General features: G+C 33.1%; 1 protein-coding gene across 1 annotated transcript in view; it reads left to right on the top strand.

Moving 5' to 3' along the window:
- CFAP47 (cilia and flagella associated protein 47) overlaps positions 1-19337 on the top strand; it is a gene marked incomplete at its 3' end in the record, with an annotated part of 348750 nt that overhangs the window by 222851 nt on the left and 106562 nt on the right. The window contains exon 41 of the mRNA XM_039855224.1: positions 5494-5653. Coding sequence (XP_039711158.1) covers positions 5494-5653 — 160 coding nt within the window. The remainder of the gene's footprint in view (positions 1-5493; positions 5654-19337) is intronic.

Here is a 19337-nt window from a genome sequence, read left to right as displayed (position 1 = left end):
TATACTATAGTTACTTACTTCACAGCTGTCTTCAATTCTGGCTGCACATTAGAATGCCCTAGAGAACTTAAAATAATAACATGCCCAGGCCCCACTTCAGAACAATTAAACACAAATCTCTGGAAAGGGGTAGATGGGGACATGTTCTAAAAGTTGCCTAGGGACGATCATCCCTGGTGTCAGATGACCAGACTGAGAATCTAGACTCTAACGCTGTCTACCTGTGTGACTGTGGGCTAGTTACTTAAAAATCGTCAAACTTCAATTTTTGTATTTTTAATCTGGAGTTATTTGTAACTTATAGAGAATACATGAGATAATTATGTAACATGCTTAGCGTATTACATGGTATATAATAAGTATACTCTATATATTGGTATTGTCGTTTTTATTATTACTATTACTATTAGTATAGACTACTACTACAGCTTGAACTCTATTTTATGATTGAGATAAGGATAGTCTATTCTCCACAGAGCTGCCAAAGCGATTACTTTAAAATGTAGACCTCTTCACGTTGCTTCTCCACTGCCTTGCCAGCTTATGTCTTCATGTCCCTCCTCGTTAGTACCACCTCCTTCCCTGACCTCAGCATTTCCACTGGAGCCCGTTCACTCATGTCACTCCCTCAGCACAGGCCTTCTTGCTGGTCTTCAAATGCTCCCCATGGCCTGTGCACTTCCCTTGTTCTTTCCCCTAGATATTAGAGACTGCCTCTCTCAATTACTTCAGATCTGCTGGGATGCTATCAATGAGATTCTGCTTTACCAAGTTATATTTTTTAAAAGCATCTCTTACCTCCACCAGACACTCTCCAAATCCTAAATTTTCTTCAATTTTCTTTTTTGATATTATCGATCAGCTGAGAGTAATATATTTCTATCTTTACTCATGTCTGTCTCCAGCAAGGGAATTCATGAGAAGATATTTGCTTAGTTAACTTTCATATTGCCAGTGCTTTAAAAAGTGGATGCTGTGCCAAAGGTAGTCACAAAATCTTTTTTCAATGACGTAATGAATGATAAATGTTTCCACCCTCGTTATTTAAGATTTACCTTCATTTACATATATTACAACAAAATGCTTGGCAGTTTAGTGATTTTTTTTTTTTGTCAGAGTGCTAAAATCAGTACAATCTACGCACAGATTTTTAGCAATCAGTGATATGTTATGGATGATCTGGATTTTTAAGTTTTAATTAGCTCAAAAATATGAAGGCCTGAGGCCGTGACATCCTTTGTACTGACCCATTCACACTGTGCATCTAAGAAGCCGATGGCTCTCTTTAGCTCATACCAAAATGCTACTTCTACTGCAGAACAGTGACTTTGGAAAGGTTTATGCACAACTTTCAGTACATTATTGCAATATAAAGGTTTAGTATGTGGCTTTTTCAAACTTTAAGCCTATCATAGAGGGTGTCTCGTCCCCCCTTCCCACCACCGCCTTATTTTCTTTTTCTTTTTAAATTGGTTTTATTCATTCTTTCCTCTTGTCAAAACATTTTTATTTAAATGAAAAATGCTTGCCCGAGATGGACTTTGTCCATAGATCTTCTTTCTATTTATGGACCTATATGGTTTCTATCTTTCTCCCTCTTCTTTTAGCTTTCTTTCCGGATCCCAGCACACTTTCTGTTTTTATTATTGCATTTATCAAATTATGTTTTGTATAGGATTTATTTTTATATGTACCTGTTTCTCTAGGATGTAAATTCCTAGAAATCTAAAAACTTTTGTTATGTGTTGTTTACCATTTAATGTCTCATCCAAGAGAGATCCTGTCATTGTTTAATTGAATTGAACATGGTCCTGAACAAACAAATGACACTTTAAATATCAAGTCTTCATTGTATAGGCTGTCTATCCAGACCACCTCATACCTGATTTTTCACTAAGTCATCTTGTAATGTTTATTCATCCTGTATCCCTCCTACATTTGCAGGATAGGTATCTATATGTGTGTACTTCTCTGAATTTGTTGGTGGAAATCAAAATAATAATAATTGTTATTTATGAATAAACTTTGGCTTTTTAAAAATTAAATTTGAAATGTTTTAAGTAGTCTTTAAATTTAAAAACTGAAAGTATTTTCACCTGAAGAGTACTATTTTCTTTGAATTCTGTGAATATCATGCTTTTTTTTTTTTTGTCTCAGCAAAAACTCTCTAAGTGCAATAGAGAAAGGTTCAGTGTGTCAGTTTAAGAAAACAAGCTATACCAAATCAGAACTTATGGACACATCTTATTGTGCTTATATACATCGAGTCATAAAGGTTTCTTTTCAAGTCCAAGTGTACTCTTGAAATACAATAATGCTAGTACTTTCTGCAGCAAAACAATAAACAAGATGAATTTTTAAAATACTCTCTCCTTATATAATATTTTACATCTTTTTTTTTTTCCAAAATGCTTTTATATGTACTTTTAGAATTATTTTGATGACCCCATGGAGAAATGTAAAGAAGATAGGATTACAATTACAATACAAAAAATGGAAAACATGAGGCATAAAAAGACCTAAGTTATCCTTACTGTCTGGACAGAGATTATAACCCAAATTAGAGTAGAGACACTGTGTTTTAAAGCTGGAAAACAAATCAAACACACCCAGAGACACATAGTCCCACCCCTTACTCTTACAGACCTATAAGTCAATACCTAAAAATAGTAAGATAGTAGCCTAAGTCACATCAATGATTTGTGACAGAATAGAAATGGGTCTAGGTTTTTACCAATCAGTCCATTACTCTTTTCCTTGCCCTATATAGCCTCCAGATCATATGTTTGCTTCTTAGTGTACTACCATAAAATGGTATAATGGAATAAATGAAAGTCTAGAGTGCTGTTATAGCATAAAATAAGTATGTAACAAGTAAAATCTAAAATCATCCTTGAAATATATTTGTTCAAAACTAAATCTAATTGAATAAATATAGTCACTTTTCTACCAAAGAAAGATGACATTTCTAATTTTTTATTAAATGACAATGTGCAATTTGACTTTCTGAAATATTTATAGAGTAATAGCAATATGATGTATGTACTTTATATACTGTGAGAGACAGGATCTTTTGTCAGGAGCATTAATTTCTGAAACTTTACCACTTAGCATTTATTTATTGAATACATATACTGCTTCCATTCATAAACCAACTCTAATGATATACTCAATGTTACTGGAAAGATTCAGATCTTACAGTGTAGATTCCTTATATTTTCTATTAGCTTTCTCATGTTTAAGTTTTAAAAGCCATGCTGTGGGATAAATGGCAGGAAAAGTCATCATAATTTTGAAATTTGATATTATGTTTAAAAAAGGAAATCTGAAAGATCTCTCCTTGGTAAGGATTTAGAAGGGTAAAGAAAAAGTTTTTTGTAGTTATTTAATTTTAGTGCACTCTAAATCATGAAGTAATCTTGTTGATACTGTGGAAGATAAAGCTGGGCACCAGTTAAAGCAATAAGGGGATAGACTTTATTCAGTAACTATTGCAATAGGGAGGAGGTTCCAGCATGAACTGAACTCAACTTCAATTTGTGTAGTAGCAACTGGGAGTTTTAAAGAAAGAATGAGAAAAAATAAGGAGGGAGAATGAGTGGGAACTGGAGCTGAGTCTGGGAAGTAAACATTTACAAGAAATGGGAGGGGTTTGGTGGTATGATCTGGATTCGTTAATTTATGCTTACCTGTGGGAGAAATAAACTTCAGGAATATTTTATGAGGAGATAATGACACAAGTCAGAGCAAGGTGCCCACCTGGCTGGGAACATTATCTCCTTGAATGTGTGCATTTCAAAGAGAGGTCTCTGAGGTCCTTGAGTAGACAGTTCTAGGTGGTAGAAGATTTACATCTCAAAAAGGAAGACAAAAGATTTATAATTGCAAGCTTTCTAAAGTAACTGCTCTAAGAGGGGTTTGGGAGCTTATCTGCCAATTAAAGATTTTGGCTGGAACTAACTAATATATCCTGGCAACATCAACTTGCTCAGGTAGGCACTTTCAGGGAGACTGGGACCATTCTAGAGATATAGCCTTGAGCTGTTAGAAACTACATTGGTGCTTGTTCAAGTCTCTTAGCATATGTTTATGATGGAAGGGGGTGGACAAAATAATTTGTGCTGAGAATCTGTAGTTTTTATATGCCAAGGCTGAGGCCTAGTTGAGAAGACAGCTTGGAGGAGCCTGACTAGAGTTTGGTCAAGAAGAAAGTCCATGTCAATACATATTATTTTGAATGACTTGAAGATATAGAAAGCAGATGATATGCATTTAGGATAAAGAGGTAGTTGCTGATGTGAGTAGATTATTTATTCACAATGACTAGAAAAATGAACCAAACCAAAAAAATGGTAAGTGTAGATAAATTAATTTAAATATCTGCATTTACATGATTTGAATTGCCAAAATAAAGTAGGTGGAAAATCTGACTTTGTGGGAAAAAATCCTTGTGGATTTTATAGATAATAAACCCAGCGAATGAGATGATTGCTAAAGGCAATAACATTTATTTTTGATGAGTAACGATATCATGATCATGATCACGTTGATGATGATGATGACAATGATAATGATGACAGTGATGATATTATAGCCAACATTTATTGAGTACTTACAATGTATTCTAAGCACCTGACACTTTAAATAATATCACGAGGAATAGGCAGTATGTACTATTATTACTCATATTTTACAAAGGAAGACTTTGTGGCTTTGGTTAATAAGGTGATCAGGCTCACTTAGAGTTAGGGTATAATGGCAGGCAGTTTGGCTCCAAGAATGCTTGGTCTAACCATTGGGCTGGAGAGCATCCAGATAAAAATAAATGATTGCCTACCTCTGTACTCTTCATTGCTTGGTTCACACTTAGAGAACTGGGTTTCCCTTTGGTGTTCTATTTTAGGAAGGATAGTATTGAACTCAGTTGTGTCTTGAGCATGTGCATGGTGGCGAATTGTAACCTACATTATATAAGTAACAGTTGAAGGAACTAAAAATATCAAACTTATTTAAAAAGGATGTTTGGAGGTCTATGGAGGGGAAGGACCTAGTTTACATACCCCTCCCCCCCTGCCCCACACACACGATATCGTCATTAGCAAAAGAGTGGAGACTAACTGTACCGCTAATAAGAGCTAGACCTGATGGGTAGATGTTAGGGTGCACAGGGTTCAACTCAAGGTGGGAAGCACTTTCTCATTGCTGTTCACCAATGGAATGGTTTCTCCCTAAGGCAGTGAATTCTTCAACACAGACAGGATTACAGCAGGAGACTTTGAGCATCTCTGAAAAAAGGATGACTCCATTAATTCTTTGAAACTTGTTAGTGTCGTCTTCTACCAGTAAAATAATGTTTAAAGAAATTAATGAATTTAATCCCTTGGTGAATTTTCCCCCCAAATAAGAAGTCTATATACATAATGTTATCTTTTGTATTTTGGAGGTAATGGGTAAGAGAATTACATTCCAATTTTACTCTCTGTTTATTTGCAGACTTGTACGCTCTTTAATATCTCAAAGTTAAAGACGCCTAAGTCCATTTTATACACAACAGAACTGAGCCTTCCAGAATATTTTTATATCCCCAACAAAATCTACATTCCTCAGAATCCAGTAAATAAAGCTAAAGGACTTAAACCTGCAAATAAAACAGGTAATCAGTACCATGTGGTTTGCAATATCTAGCACTGTCACAGGCAATGTGAAACAGTAAAATACAAAGAAATTATCTTTACTAATAGGATGTTCATAATATAATTGAAAAGATAGTTCAACTACATAAATACCAATTATTAAATAATATTTTGCATTATAAGTAACCAACGTACTATATCACAGTAATCTAAAATATGTACTGAATTTAGGTGCTAAATTACTGGTACTGAAATTTGCAACTTATCTTTGTTAAATAATACTTATCTGTAAAGACAGTAAGTGCACTTTGAGACAAGTGAGCTCTTGCTTTGACGGTGAACTTAGTTACAAAAGTTGTGCTGGAGTTGAGGCTTAGGCTGGCTCTAAAGGATAGGAAGGATATTGATGTCAAGAGCATATCAAAGGAGAACAGTGCCATTTATGAGTAATTTATCTTTTATCTGGATTAGAGCCTTTATTAATTAAGTACTTACTCTTGGTCTCCTGGCGTCCCTTTATTCTGTTTTTTTGTTCAGGAAGGAGTAAGCCAGATTTAATAGAATATTAATAAATATACATTATTAAATACTAATAAGATGTAAACAATGTGACTACATAATTTAAAGTATTAAAATTAATTTTCTTTCACTTCTTTCTAAGCTGGTGGATAATAAGAATATAATGTTTTTACTAGGACTATTCCTACAACGTACTATGTGTCCTGGATTCTAAGTTACGTTGTTACTAATTTGATTTTGTTAAATTTTCATTTGATATTGTCCTATGGCTTTGTGTTAACTATAAAATATTTCAAGATTTGAAACGATGGTTAAAAAATATAAGGTACAAGATAATCTGTTCATTTTACCTTTTTAAGGTGGTCTGGGATCCCAGATTCAAATGCTAAGTAGCCAAACAGGTAACAAGGATTCATGAATTAGGTCTAGTCTATGGCAATAGGGATGATGGAGCCTATGACAAACTGGAGGGTAGATGCCCTATCTGAATATTCAAATTCAGAAAAATAAAAATAAAAGCTTGAACCAGCCAAACAACTGTGAGGGCATATTTGGCTCACCAGGTGTCTATTTGAGACCTTTTGTGATAATTTGTCTTTTTAAAAAATTTTTATTGCCTCTAGCTTTTCAATTTGCTATTAAATTTTTAAAAGGATAACTATTGTGATAACTTTTTCATTTCTTTTGAGATAATTGGTTAAAATTGTGTGTATTATAAACCTGGCTAGGATTGTCAGTTCATCTGATTCATTTATTTAGTCATTAATTCACTACTGCGCATCAATTTCTTTGGACAAAATAATGAAAATTGCCACATTCATCCCTTTAAAGGACTAACAGATAAGTAGCTCTTGTAATACAATGAGGTAAGTGTTATTGATAGAGAGACATTTGTACAGAAAGTTTTAAAAATAAAACTAACATTAATATAGTTGATTATATAGGGTAATTCCAATTTTAAAGAATTTCACTCTGAGAAAACATATAACTAAGATATATAGCATAGCCTTGACATGAAACTCAAAGGATAGTCTTAATAAACACTAATGAAGACTGGACTATTAAAGATGCCATTTAATTATAAATAACAGGTTATTCGTAATTAAAAGTCTTTCACTCAGATTTTTCTAAGGCTAATAATTTTTTTATCAATTGTTAATTATTAGGAATATTATTGTGAACATTAAGAAAAGATAAAACTGCAAACAGTTTTTAAAAGATTATGCATAAAACTTTAAAAATGTAATTAGCCTATGATAGTTCTTATCTAACTTGATTTTCTGTGCATTTGAGTTTATAGAGGAAGCTTTAAGCCCAAGTTTGTTTTGCTCCCTTCAACATACATTTAAATAAAGTAAGTTTGGGGTGACTCCAAATAAATAAAGTAAGTTTAGGGTGGTTAGTATGTCTGCTTTACATGCAGAAGGTCCTGGGTTCGCACCCCAGGTGGAGCCATGGACCATAACTCCTGTGCGCCAGGCCCCCCATGGTGCGCCGGGCCTCGGTCTACTCTGTAAGCCAGGGGGGAGAATGCCCACCTTCAGAATCCAGTTCTAAGGAGACAGCAACATCCATGGGCAGGGATGGAAGGGAGGGAGATTAAAGAGGGGGGAAATTAAAGTAAGTTTCTAAAAGCAGAATATTCTAATTCAGGATATTAGGTCAAATAAAATACATACCCTAAACCATGTACATTCTGTTGTTAGGCAGTGGACTTGATTAATGAAAAGTTAAAGAATATAAGCATTTTAACTTTAATAAATAACATTCTATTAGAATTTGAGACAAAGAATAATAGAGTTAAGGGTTTGAAAAATTTATTTTTATGGTTTAGCCAATTTGAAGAAAACAAACCAGCATCAAGAAGGAGAGAAATGACAAGAGTTTATGTGGAGAAGTAGAGATAGCCGAGTGTTCCTGCTAATTGCAGAAAAGGGGTGGAAGTAGGGTCATATTTATAATCTCTTGAAGTTTTAAACTCATCAAAGTGATCTTTGTTTGAGGAAGTAAAAAATAGCTGTCTTTTGCCCTGTCATATTAATGTTGCCTATTGGTCTTTACCTTTTTGAAATTCTTAATGAAAATTCCACATTTCTGATTAACTATAGCTATTATCAAAATTATTAAAAATAATCTATTTAAATTTGTATTTATTTTAGCCCACATCATTTGGAAGAATGTTACTTTTTCTGTCTTACCATTTAACATAATACTTTCATCTGAAGGAAATGAAGCACTAAAGAAAGTGCCTGTTGTTCCACTTTCATAGATCTTAGAGACCCTGTGGCACCTTTATGTTAATAGGCTGGGGTAGGTCTAATATTTATTGAACACCAACAAATGCAAAGCACTATGATGGTTGGGTTGTGTTCTTATTTAATTTTCCCAGTAGATATTTCTTTCTCAGATGTTGTCTAGGCATTTGATTCTCTACATGCTTATCTATGGACTTGCATTTCTCACAACAACCTTTCTACACTATTATTAGTCTTTTTTTCCCATTCATTTACTTTTTATTGAATTTATTGGGGATAATAGTTAATAACATGATATAAATTTCAGGTGTACAACTTTATAATATGACATCTGTATACTCTATCGTGTGCTTACTACTTGAAGCCTAGCATCCTTCCATCACCATAGATTGGATCCCTTTTATCCTCTTTGTCCTCTTCCCATCTCCCTTCCCCTCTAGTAACAACCATTCTGTTGTCTGTATCTATCTATGAGTTTGTTTTTTTTAACATCATTTTCACTCCAGTCTTTTCCCCATCTCCAGCCTCCACTGAGCATATGACTGCCTCTCCTCTTTCTATCAGAGGAAAAGGGGCCACATGAAAACAGACTTCCTGAACCCCCTTAGCAGCTTCCCCCTAATCTCCAAAGAATAGGAATTTACTCTGTCAATCTTGTTGTATGTATCCTTCATCATACTCCAGGTAACCTGCTCTTGGGTTCTTGCTCATCATTTATCACACGTCCTTCCCTAAGAGTAGTTTCTTCACTTTTGGCTCCCAAACTTTCTCAAGCTTCAACAACTGAAGAAATTCATATCTTACTGGATCTCTGTTGCATTTAACCTGGATACTAAATGTCTTCTCAGAATTCTAGACATTTGAGATAAGGCTTTATCCTTGTTTCCTGCATTTATTCTCCATCTGCTTGACAAGATTTCTTCTTAGTCTCTTTATGAATTCTTCTGTTTACCCCATCAGTGTGAGAATATATTCAAGACTCTTGTCATACTGGGGCTATTATTTTTATACATCCCCTAGAGGAGTTTGTATACTCCTAGAGTTATAACTACCATTAACATCACCATTTGTCTCTATTTCTACCCTTTTCCTTCCATTTTTAACATATATTCAGAGGCACACTCACCATGCCTACGTATATATACAAATATATGAATAGATTGAGCGCTAAATTAGAGATATATTCCACAAATTCAAAATGTATACATTATTTTTCTCCATTTGTTCTTCATCATGTAATCTTTATCATTTCATATGGTGGAACATATATTTATTCTGTCTCTTATACTGGAAATCTGGACATACTACTAGAAGCTTCTCTCTCTTGAGTTTATACATGCAATTCATCTTGCAGTCCTTAATTTTCTGTAATGTATTTCCTACTCTTTCTTCTCTTCTTTTCTACTCCCACTATCATGATTCAGATCTTCTTCAGCACTTCACAAATGGAGAAAATAATTGCATCCACTTCCTCTGAATTAGCTGTAAATTTAATGAGATATGACATATATTAAGAATTTAAATGCTATATAGTATACCTAATAAATGTTGGCTATTAATAAAATTTAATTTTATCACCCTTAAATTATTTTACCTCTAGGCACAAGAATTATTAAATCTAATCAGGAAATATTACCGAAACATTTTGTGATGTCAGAGGTAGATTTACTATGATACCAAAGGAACATAAACTTTATGATTCTTTACTTTTTTGACCCCTTCTTTCTAGTCCCTGTACCTAGTTTTATATTTGTAATTTTACAAACTTTCTCTTGAAGAAGGCCTCTTAAATTGTAAAAGCCTCAGGCATCATAAAACCCAGAGTTTTATCTGGCTGTAGATATTGATTTAAAGTCTCATCTGCTTATGGTTCTGGGGATGTTGAAATTTATGGACAGGAAGAGTCTTATAGACCTAAAGTAGGCATAGGTAAGCAGGAAACCTCCAGTGGATTCAGGAACACTTACCATGCTCAAAACTTTATTATTCGTTTGTTTGTTTGTTTGTTTGTTTAACAGTATTATTGATTTATCATTCACATACTGTGAAATTCACCAATTTAAAGTGTACAATTCAATGATTTTTAGTATATTCATAGATATATGTAACCATTACCACAGTCAATTTTAGAACATGTGTATAACTTCACAAAGAAATCCAGTACCCTTTAGCTCTCGACCCGCTATCATCCACCCCTCCCTCCAGCACTAAGTAACCATTAATTTACTTTGTGTATAGATTTGCCTATTCTGGAGATATAATGTAAAAGGAATCATATAATATGATGTATTTTGCGACCGACTTCTTTCACTTATGTTATGTTTTCGTAGTTCATTCATATTTTATCGTGAATTCGTACTTTATTGCTTTATATGGCCAAATAAAATTTCATTGTATGACTGTACCACATTTTGTTTATGCCTTCATCAGTCGATGGACATTTGGGTGGTTTTTACCTTTTGGCTACTAGGAATAATACTGCTGTAAATCTTAGTGTACAGTTTATATGTGGATATATATTTTCATTTCACTTGGAGATATATATCTGGAAGTAGAATTCTTGGGTCATATGGTAACTCTTTGTTTAAACATTTGAGGAACTGGCCAGACTTTTCTAAAGTTTCTTTACCATTTTACATTCCACCAGCAGTATTTCTAAGGTTCCAATATCTCCACATAATCAACAACCTTATCATTATGTGATTTTTTTTATTTTAGCCATCACAGTGGGTAGAAATGATAGTTCATGTGGTTTTGATTTGCATTTCCCTGTTGTTTATTGATGGTGAGCATCTTTTCGTGTGCTTATTGATCATCTTATTTGTATAAATGTCTATTCACATCATTTGTCTATTTTTTAAGTTGGATTGTCTTTTATTCTTGAGTGTACTGTCTATATTCTAAATACAGTACTCTCTCAGATAGATGATTCGCAAATATTTTATCCATCCTGTTATCTTTTCAGTCTCTTGATAGTATCCTTTGAAGCACAAAGTTTTTAATTTTAATAAAATCCAATTTATTTTTGTTATTGTTGTCACTTTTGCTTTTGCTATTATATCTAAGAATCTATTGCAAAATTCAAGGTCATGAAGATTTAGCCCTGTTTTCTTATATGAACTTTATAGTTTTAGTTCTTAATTTAGTCTTTGATCCATTTTAAGATAATATTTGTATTTCTTTGTTCAAAGCTAGAGAAGATGCTCCAGAACTCTGTCTGCTTGCCCTTCCCCACCTCTTATCCCAGCATTGGGTCATAAAGCAAATTCTCATAAGGCTGGAGTTCTGATGAATATAGTTTGAAAGCCACTGACTTATTTCAACTTCCACGTTTTATAGATGAGGAAATTGAAACACAGAAAGATTAAACAAATTAACTAGAACCAAGTAGCAACAGAATTCACTCTTGCACACATATCTTCAGCTCCTTTGGACAGTGACACTAGATGATGGGATACTTTAATCAACAAATATTTATTGAGAGCTCACTGTCTGCAGGCAGTGGTTAGGCACCAGAGATATAGCAGTGAACACAATAGAAAAGGTCTCTGACTTTTAGAAATTTGATGTGGAAAGTCGTCCCTAGAGTTTGACATCCTAGGAGCATATGCTTTGAACGGTATTTTCAGTAATGGTTCCCACCCTTCTGTGGCCCATTCTTTCATTCCGTCTTGTGACTCAGGTTATTACTTTTTTGATAATGAGCTAGTTAGATGTAGTAAAAGTGATTGTAGCATAGAGAACTATGACTAGCCACATAAGAACTTAACTCAAATTTTGACTTCAGTAATATTGTTTCGATGAAAAAAGTTAAGCCTCTGGTTTTCAATTTTAAGTGGTCTGCTGGTTATTAGTGACTAGATTGACATGTTAGATGTATCTAATTGTCAGCTTTGTTCATAACTCTCAGCCATTTATATTTTAAATCCATTGTTTCTACCCACATAATATCTGATAGAAAATAATTACATGGTCTTCCCTGTTTGATCAATTTTTCTTCTAATACTTGAAGGTTCTGGTATAATAGTCACTATTTTTCAGAAAAACAAAATAAAAGTGCAATTTTATTTTATGAATACATTTTGTATTTTCATGCATGGGAGTTTAGAAGGGATTTTAATTAAAATGTATTAAATTTAATGCACAAAACTTTAGTGAAATCTAAAAATCACAAAAGTAATTAGGTGAGTTAATCATACTCACATAGTTTAGAAGATCTTCTGATTTTACTTGTTGCTGCTATAACATTTTATTTTTGGTGAAGGGAATATAAAAGTTCTTTTCATTTTTTAAAAAGTAAAAGTAAAAATTAGTGTCTGAAATGGAACCTTTTTTTTTTAAGTTTGTGGGCAATTGTAGTACTTCTTTGAATGCAATGAATGTTAACTAGTGGCTCATTCTGTTGTAATATTACACATAGTTGTGATAAAATATAATGAAAGTATTTGAATTCAGCTTCTCTTCAGCATTATGTCTATGATTATTTATCATTCCTACATTTAGTATATTTCTTTATTTTACCATTAAAATTACAGTCTTAGAGAATTTTTATTTTGTCTTTTATGTGTAAAACATTTTGATCCTTGTCCTTTGTGTTTTAATAAGTGAAATATCATGATAGATACTGTGATGATAGTTTTTAGGAAAATAATTAATAATCCCATGTTTCCTCAGAGAGGTGCCTCTTTACCACCTCCGGGATGTGGAGGGCTGCCCCAGGTGCACCTGTATGACTTCATGTAGGAGCACATCTGGATCTAACATTAGGAAAAGGGAGGTCTGTTGATGGAGTGAAAGGACTGATGTTATTTTCAGTGGTTGGTGGGTGAGCAGGCTCTTAAAAGAGATAAACTATGATCACTTTATCTACAAATTTCAAGGTCTGACCATTGATATTTATGTTTTATTGATTACTTGGCTTTCTGTAATGCTTTTTGTCCTAATCTGAGTGATTGATAAGTATCAGTTTTTTTTAGAATGTGTTTATTACAGTAACTGAACGCTCTACTCCCCTTCTTTAATCACACTTCTGGGCAGAGAGCTCAGTCCCATTATTTGAAGTATTGTCCTCAATTCACAATGATATCTCATGTGACTTCTCACAGATTCTATTCTATTCTTAGTTTTTTGAGGAAACTCCGTACTATTTTCCATAGTGGCTGTACCAATTTGAATTTCCATCAACAGTGTTATGAGGGTTCCTTTTCCCCCACAACAACTCCAACACATGTTATTACTTGTTCTGTTGACGATATAACCATTTTAACAAGTGTGAGGTAGTATCTCATTGTGGTTTTGATATGCATTTTCCTAACAGCTAGTGAAGTTGAGCATCTTTTCATATGTCTGTTGGCCATTTATATGTCTTCTTGGGAGAAGTGTCTGTTCAGGTCCTCTGTCCAATTTTTAATTGAATTGTTTATTTTTTTTTATTGTTGAGTTGTATAAGTTCTTTACATATTTTGGATATTAGCCCCTTATCAGAGGTGTTATTTGCAAATATCTTCTCCCAGTCAGGTGGTTGCCTCTTTGCCTTACTGATGGTTTCTTTTGCTGTGCAGAAGCTTTTCAGTTTGATATAGTCCTGTTTATTTATTTTTGCTTTTATTTTTCTTGCCTTTGAGGTCAAATTTATAAAATCCTCTCTAAGACCAAGGTCCATGAGTTTAGTACCTGTGTTTTCTTTTATGCAGTTTGTTTCAGGTCTTATATTTAGATCTTTTATCCATTTTGAGTTAATTTGCGTGTATGGTGACAGATAGCAGTCTAGTTTCATTCTTTAACGTGTGACTTTCCAATTTTCCCAGCACCATTTATTAAAGAGGCTTTCTTTTCTTTATTTTATGTTTTTTGTTCCTTGTTGAAAATTATTTGTTCATATATACGGAAGTTTATTTCCGGACTCTCACTTCTGTTCCTTTGGTCTGTGTATCTGTTTTTCTGCCAAAACCATGCTGTTTTGATTATTATCTCTTTTTAGTATAATTTGAAGTCAGGCAGAGTGATTCTTCAGTGATTTCTCATGATTCCTTTAGCTATTCAGGGTCTTTTGTAGTTCCATGCAAATCTGATAATTTTTTGTTCTGTTTCTTTAAAAAATGCCATTGGGATTTGGATGGAGATTACATTAAATCAGTATAATGCTTTAGGTAATAAGGTCATTTTAACTATGTTGATTCTTCCAATCCATGATCACGAAATATCTTTCCATTTCTTTGTGTCTTCAATTTCTTTTAATGTCTTAAAGTTTTCAGTGTATAGGTTCTTCACATGCTTCGTTAGGTTTATTCCTAGATATTCTATTCTTTTTTTTTTTTTTGCAATTGCAAAAGGAGTTGTTTTTCATTTATTTTTCTGAAAATTCATTGTTAATATGTAGGAATTATATGGATTTTTGTATGTTGATTTTTGTTTCCTGAGACTTTACTATATTTGTTTATTATTTCTAGTAGTATTTTAGTGGAGTATTTACGATTTTCTATATAGAGAATAATGTCATCTGCAAAAAGTGACAATTTTACTTCTTCATTCCCAATTCGAGTGCCTTTTATTTATTTCTCTTTACTGATTGCTATTGCTAGGACTTCCAACACTATATTGAATAAGAGTGGTAAGAGTAGACAACCTTGAGACTTTATTTTTAATATAAGACAGTTAGAGAAAGTTTATGATATTCAGAATTGAAAACTCAAAACACAAAGTTAATTTGCTGTCAGCAGTCCCTTGCTTTCTTTCCAATGTAGGGGTTAATTAGAAAGTAAAATCTTATTCTAGTTGTTTTCTTTTGGAAATCTTATCTTCTTAAAAAATTATGTAAAAAAGGAAACATCCTAGTTAAAATACTGGCAAGCTACAACTCCATGATAGGCTCCATCTTAATTTTTCATTAAATGAGCCATGAAGACATAGAAATTTAAAAATTCAAAAACAATGGAAAGGACAGACAATAGCCACCCATTTACATAAATCCTGTGAGGAATTCCCCATAATTACTTAGCTGTTGTGGCCTGATTGAAAAACATGTTTTAATAGCCCCCACAGATTCATGCTCAATTAAAACATAATTTTGGTATAAAGAGAAAACAGTCTAGTCCCATGATCTGCCTTTTCCTCAGAAATTTATTATCTGCACCTTCCAGAAAACTAGGAAGCGCCTCCTCATTGCACACACGTAGGCACATAGGAGGTGTTTTAAATATGTTTCTATTTATTAATACTTCTTTGTTTACATCACTCCTGAAAAGACAAATTCCCTGGAGTTAAAATGATTCCAACTGGAGGGGAAAATGTAGAGGTACATCATTCTATCGAGGATATATGGAATCTAGCATATAAGTCTGGTGGCAGTAACAGAGATGAGAAGAGTCCACGTGATTTGTGGTGCATGTTATTGATGGAATTAGAGTTAATCTACTAATAAGAAGACAATGAAATTTTTTAAGACATAAATATTCCCCTACATTATTTGAAAACTGCCAATGGATGTAAGAAAATATCTTCCCTACATCTAATAAATGGATGCTTGTTTGATAAAGGATATTGGCCCACACTTCCTCCACATTTAGATCTAAGAGATCACTCCAAAGTGAAAGGGGGAATGTGACCCTGTACAAGTGACCACCTGGGAGAGATAACCCTCTGCTATTTATAGGAGCTAACGAGAAAAGAAAAGGCAGAATAGATTTCTTTTTATGTTAGAATATAAAAGAGTGACACCTAAATTTGCACCTCAATGAAGTATTGTACAGCAGTAGAATGGCAAAGAGGAGAAATTCTGAAAAGCAACAAGCGAAAAAGACATTTTCAAAGGAACAAAAATTATACTGAAGGCAGAGTTACCAACAGTAGCAATGGAAGCCAGAAGACAATGGAATTATAGTGCCGAAGCAAATGAACTGTCACTCTAGAATTTTAAATCCCAGTAAACTATCATTCAAGTGTAAAGTTGAAATAAAAATATTTTCAGTCCAACAATGAAATTGAGATGATTTAAAACTCACAGATATCTGCTAAAAGAACACATATAGCATCTACTTGTGGATGAAGGAAACTGAATTCAGAAGAATTAAGATCTAAGAGCAATAGTTAATAAAATAATCAATAAATGTGGTAAATCTCATTGAGCATTGGCTATGAAAATAAAAATTCAGGTGGTATAAAATCAAAATGAATTCAGTTACTGGAAAATAATTTTATAAGGAGTAGATTATTGCCATTATAGGCATGTAAGATTCTTGTATTTTGAAGGATGAGGTTTGAACTATTTTAAGACATTTTTATATAAAGTGTAAATGTTAAAAATTTGGGAAAACCAAAAAATATGAAGAATGTATAATTTCTAAACCGGTAAAATGCATAAAAGGAAATAAACAAAACTTGATGAGCCCAAGAGAACACAAGAACAGAGAACTAAAGAAAGAATATGGCAAAGAGGCACAAAATGAGATATTAAACACAAATATATCATTAATCATGATAAATATATAGAGATGAAACTATAAAAGTTAATATTTGTGCAATGGAAAGTGAAATACAGCTTTATGCAGTTTACAAAATTACATGGTAAAATATTCAAAAACCTATTCAAGGTATTTACTAATAAAAAAATAGTTCACATAAATATATTAATATCAGAATAAATAGACTTTAAAGTAAATAAATGTATTAATTTAAAAATGAATAATCCAATGTAGAGAACATTTTCAAACATTTTCCCACCTAACCACATAATTTCAAAATATAAAAAGCAAAAAATGGCAAATATGGAAGGAAAAATCCAAAATTAGAATGGGAGATTTTATTATACATGTCAATACTTGAGAGATCAAATAGACAGAACATTGGTAAGGGCCTACAGACTTGACCAACACAATAAGATTAGGTTTTCTGTACCTATTAAGCCTAACTTGGCTCTACTGGTAAAAAATTGGCAATTCTCACCACTTAGTTCAGCACTTTGATATCTTTCTATGGCCTTCTTCCTGTGCTTTAGGGCACTTGCGAGGATGTTCATTTATTGCCTTTCACCAGTCTTTCCTGCTTGCAGATTCTTAGAAACTTCATGGGGAGACAAGTCCAGTGATCTCAGCCATTTGCAGTTGGTTAGGGAAAAAAAGGTCACATACCATTCTTTTAGCATCCCCAAAACTCTCCTTTTTCCTCCTTGATTCTCGCTTCCCTCCTTTCTTTTCATCCTTCCTTCTTTCTTCTTTTTTTCTCCCTTCATCCCTTTCCTGATCTCCTCACCATTAAATATCATTTTAGATCTTCCTGGTGATAGAAAAAAGCAAAGTAGTTCAGCCTCTTTTGAAGTGATAAAACCCATTTAAACCAATATTTCAAAAATTTAACTTGTCCATAATTAATATGGAACTTTATCACTTTATTATTTTATTGAATAGCATAATAAAGTTGACAAGCAGCTAAATCATTCAGGAAATTGATTTTCTTGAATGGATGGTATTATACTATATTTAACCAATGAAAACATTTTGTAAAATAAATCAAGCATGCTTTAAAATTTGTAATTCCTGGATGCTTTTCTTTTCATATGAAGTCTATGCCACACTCCATGTTTTTGATATTAAATGAAGAAACTCAGTAATGAGCTATTGTTAATACACAATGAATCTATCACTTACTTTACCAGAGTGTTTGTGAGGCAGATATGCCAATAAGAACATAATAAAGTAACTAAAATGGGTAAAATTTTAACTAGCATGTGATTTGTCTTTTACTGGGGGTAATAGAAAAACAAAAAATCTACACTAAAACTCTCCAGTAGTAGATGGAAGTGGATTAGCAAATACGCCAAAAAAATTCTCTGAAAATATAATTACTCATCCATGAATTTAGAACAAGTAAATATCTATTTATTATAAATTTATTTATAAAATGAATTCATATAAATATAGCTATTCATTCTCTTGATACCTCATTTTTTGAATTAAGAGCTTCTGACTATTATTTGCCTATAATATACTTAATTAACTGTAGAAGATAATGATCAGTTTACTATATTATTTAGTCTCTTCCACATATCTGATGTACTTTCCTATAATCATGGAATATTAAGGCAGGAAGAAACGTAAGTGATCAGTTAATCAAATGATGTTCTATAGAGCCCTAGCATTCTTTTGAAGTAATTTCATTTGGATATAGGGAAGTTGTGGAAGTGAATTGGAGTGATTACCTTCTCATCCTACTTTAGCCAGATCAACTCTACATTAGTTTGTTTTATATATTGAGATTTTGTCTTAGGTATTGTTCAGGCACAGTACCCCCAGACCGAAAAATAAAATGCTGTAAAGCTACTGATCAAATCTCAAATTTTGATTTTAACAGATTAAGAAATTAAGTTCTAAAAAAACACATCTAAGGTTTATGCTCACGATCACAAAATGTAGGAGAAGAACTAAAACTAGAAAACAAGATTTTTAATTCTCAGTTGATTGCATCTTTTACTTCACCAGTTTTATACATGTATCTTTCTTTGTAGTTAAGACAAGGTAGATTGTTTCAGTAAAAGTCCATGGCCGCCTGTATACGTTTTATGTAGTCTTCCCTCCCTCGTTGACCCTGGTTTTGACTTACATTGGCCAATGGATTATTAAGGAATGTGAAGGAAGCAGATATATGATAACTATTTATACATTAGGGCTCTCATTCTTTTGCTACTGCTAATTCTTCTGTAATATAAGAAAAATATTAGGCTCATCTTATAGAAGATTGGAGAGCTCATGGACAGAATTTCCAGTTAACATCCCAGTTCATGAGTGAGCTTAGCCAATACCATGCGAAGCAGATAAGCTTTTCCAAATGAGGTCAGGCCACAGAATCATGAGCAAATTGTTGTTTCTTTAAACCACTAGGTTTTTAGGTAGTATGTTATGCAGGGCTAGCTGACCGAAACAGCAGTATTGACTTATTG

The sequence above is a fragment of the Pteropus medius genome, unplaced genomic scaffold, assembly GCF_902729225.1.
Source record: "Pteropus medius unplaced genomic scaffold, Ma_sr-lr_union100, whole genome shotgun sequence".
NCBI classification, from domain to species: Eukaryota; Metazoa; Chordata; class Mammalia; order Chiroptera; family Pteropodidae; genus Pteropus; species Pteropus medius.
This window is presented reverse-complemented; position numbering and strand designations above follow the sequence as displayed.